The following is a 2358-nucleotide window of genomic DNA, read 5'->3' as shown; positions in this document are numbered from 1 at the left end:
ATGGGTCATAAATATGACCAGAATTCCAATTTAAATTGCAACCAATTAATGAAGAAAATTGATACAGTATACTACTTCACGGGTGCCCGAGTCTTTTATGCCAAAGTCAGTCCTCCTTTGACAGTGATGCTACTAACTCGACTTTCTTTGGCTGATAATGGTACACCCCATCTCGATGCTCACCCCGTCAAATCTCCGTCCTCATAGACTGGTCCTGCATACCACAATAGTCAGGGTAGAACGATACTACACATGTTAATTGAGGGACAGAAATTTAATGACATGTTAATGTTGGGACAGAAAGAATGTCTTTTAGAGCACAAAATTATCGCTCAAAACTATTTCTACACGTTCTTCTGCTGTAACGCTTCTACCATCAGGTAGACCAACAAGGGACAATTTCTCTATCAATATGTTCTTGAGCCATTCTTGCTTCCTTTTCATGTGATGGGAAGCGCCATTGTCTATTAACTACTCACTAGTGACATTACTGTGCATACGTGAAAGTTTTTCACTACCTTTCGGGTTACAATTTAAAAGAGTATGGATATGTTCTACCTCGTTAGTGGCAAAATGTAGATTCTACTTTCCTGCCTCGGTTTCCTTTGCCTATCACGAGTTTACCACGACATTAGCTTGGAACACGTTGTGCTGATTCCCACGTCCTCCATGACGTCCTCTGCCGCTTCCATACGTTCCACGATTGCTTCCTCCTCCTCGATGGCCATGGCCTTGGCTCTTAACTACCTCATACGCATGCTTATCATAGAAATTGTCCTCTATGTTCTAGTATTTACCACAGTGAGTGCAATGAGATGGCGGCGTATCTTCTTCTTCATTGTCCTATTTATTGTACGTGCCTCTACCTCTGCATGCCCCATATGATTTGGCAGCCATTGCTGCCTCATTCTTCTCTTCCTGTACGTTTTTCATAGTTGTATGTCTCTCTTCCCTCGAGATTAAAGCATATGCTCGAGTGAGAGATGTAATCGGATCTTCTATCAACAGGTTTGTGCGAATGTTATCGTACAAAATGGAGTCTAGTCCCTTCAAGAATTGATGAACTTTCTCTTCTTCTAGCTCCTTTGCTATCATTGTTGCGGCTCCACAGGTGCACTTTGGGACTCGGTTGTAATTTCCGTGTTTATCCCATATTGTCTTTAAGAGAGTGTAATATTAAACCACGGATTGTCGCCCTTGTTTGCAATCGTTGAGTTCCCTTTTCAATTGATGCACCCGCAGAGCATTCCCTGCCGAAAAACGGCTCTTCAATTCTTCCCAAACTTTTGCTAATGGCAACGAGAAAGTGATACTCGGATGCAATTTCGGGCCTATCACGTTCCTTGACCATGCTGTTAACATAGCATTACATTGTCTCCATGCTACAAATTCGAGGTTGTCAGCCCCGTCTTCCCCTTCCGGGTTCTTGACCTCTCCTATAATAAATCCTAGCTTATTTTTCGCATCTATCCAATTCTTAATAGCGTCAGCCCAAAGGTCGTAATTGTCGCCGTTAAAGATGGTCTACATAAGCATTAAATTCGGATTATCCAAAGGATGAAGTTAGAGTGGGGAAGACATTGGAATGGACTGTTTTTCATTAACCTTTTCATTTAATTTACCATCGTCTCCTGGCATCTTGAAAGTTGATGGTTGATTTGTGTTTTGATTTATTTTATTTACAAAAAATATGGATCGAGATGCTTTGATACCATGATAAACGAAAAAGCACAGAAAGGGTTGGAAATATTGATAACTAGTGTGATGCTCGTGCATTGCACGGATTCTAAAATAATTGACTAAATGTAAAATCCGCAAGGACGTTTTAGCCTTTATTGTATAAATGAGACTGCACATCAATATTAATGCTAACCATATTTGATTAACAATAATTATTACTTAGATAGTAGTTATTTCAAAACTAATCGACATTTACTAGACAACATATTTTTCCCTTAGAAAGAAAATTCGAGAGGTTTAATTCATAAAACAAAATAAAAAATGACAATGCATTTGTATTTTAATTCTTTTAATATTGTATGTGTTATATATAACATGTACATGTCCTCTCTCTTTTGATCTTTGTAACTAATGTATGATAAACGACTATTATAGATGAAACACATCCTTAAGCCTCTTAGATCCTGCAACACCCCCATAAGCTGGGACCCTTCCTCAAGGCATTCCCAGCACATGTAGGCCTCACAAGACTTGGTTTCACAAGCTTGTAGTGCCAACAAACGAGTAAAGAAGTATTTAAAACGATAAACTTAAATAGATAAGTTGTAGTTAGATAAATATTTACATGTTAAGGGATGCAAAAGCCATCCTATTTAATACAACCAAATTGAAATAAAA

General features: G+C 38.6%; 1 protein-coding gene across 1 annotated transcript; it reads right to left on the bottom strand.

The window, feature by feature from the left end:
* Positions 1-1176: 1176 nt before the first annotated feature.
* Positions 1177-1638, bottom strand: LOC141630128 (uncharacterized). The gene is made up of 2 exons (XM_074442999.1): positions 1606-1638; positions 1177-1524 (listed from the first exon to the last, which is right to left on the bottom strand). The coding sequence occupies exons 1-2, from the start codon at positions 1636-1638 to the stop codon at positions 1177-1179; spliced, it is 381 nt and encodes a 126-aa protein (XP_074299100.1).
* Positions 1639-2358: the final 720 nt, after the last annotated feature.

This window comes from Silene latifolia, chromosome Y (genome assembly GCF_048544455.1).
Source record: "Silene latifolia isolate original U9 population chromosome Y, ASM4854445v1, whole genome shotgun sequence".
Classification (NCBI taxonomy): Eukaryota; Viridiplantae; Streptophyta; class Magnoliopsida; order Caryophyllales; family Caryophyllaceae; genus Silene; species Silene latifolia.
This window is presented reverse-complemented; position numbering and strand designations above follow the sequence as displayed.

Coding starts and splice junctions, on each gene's coding strand:
- LOC141630128 (XM_074442999.1), bottom strand. CDS start 1,638: ATGCCAGGAGACGATGGTAAATTAAATGAAAAG. Junction 1,525..1,605: donor ATGGTAAATTAAATGAAAAG/GTTAATGAAAAA, acceptor ATGCTTATGTAG/ACCATCTTTAACGGCGACAA.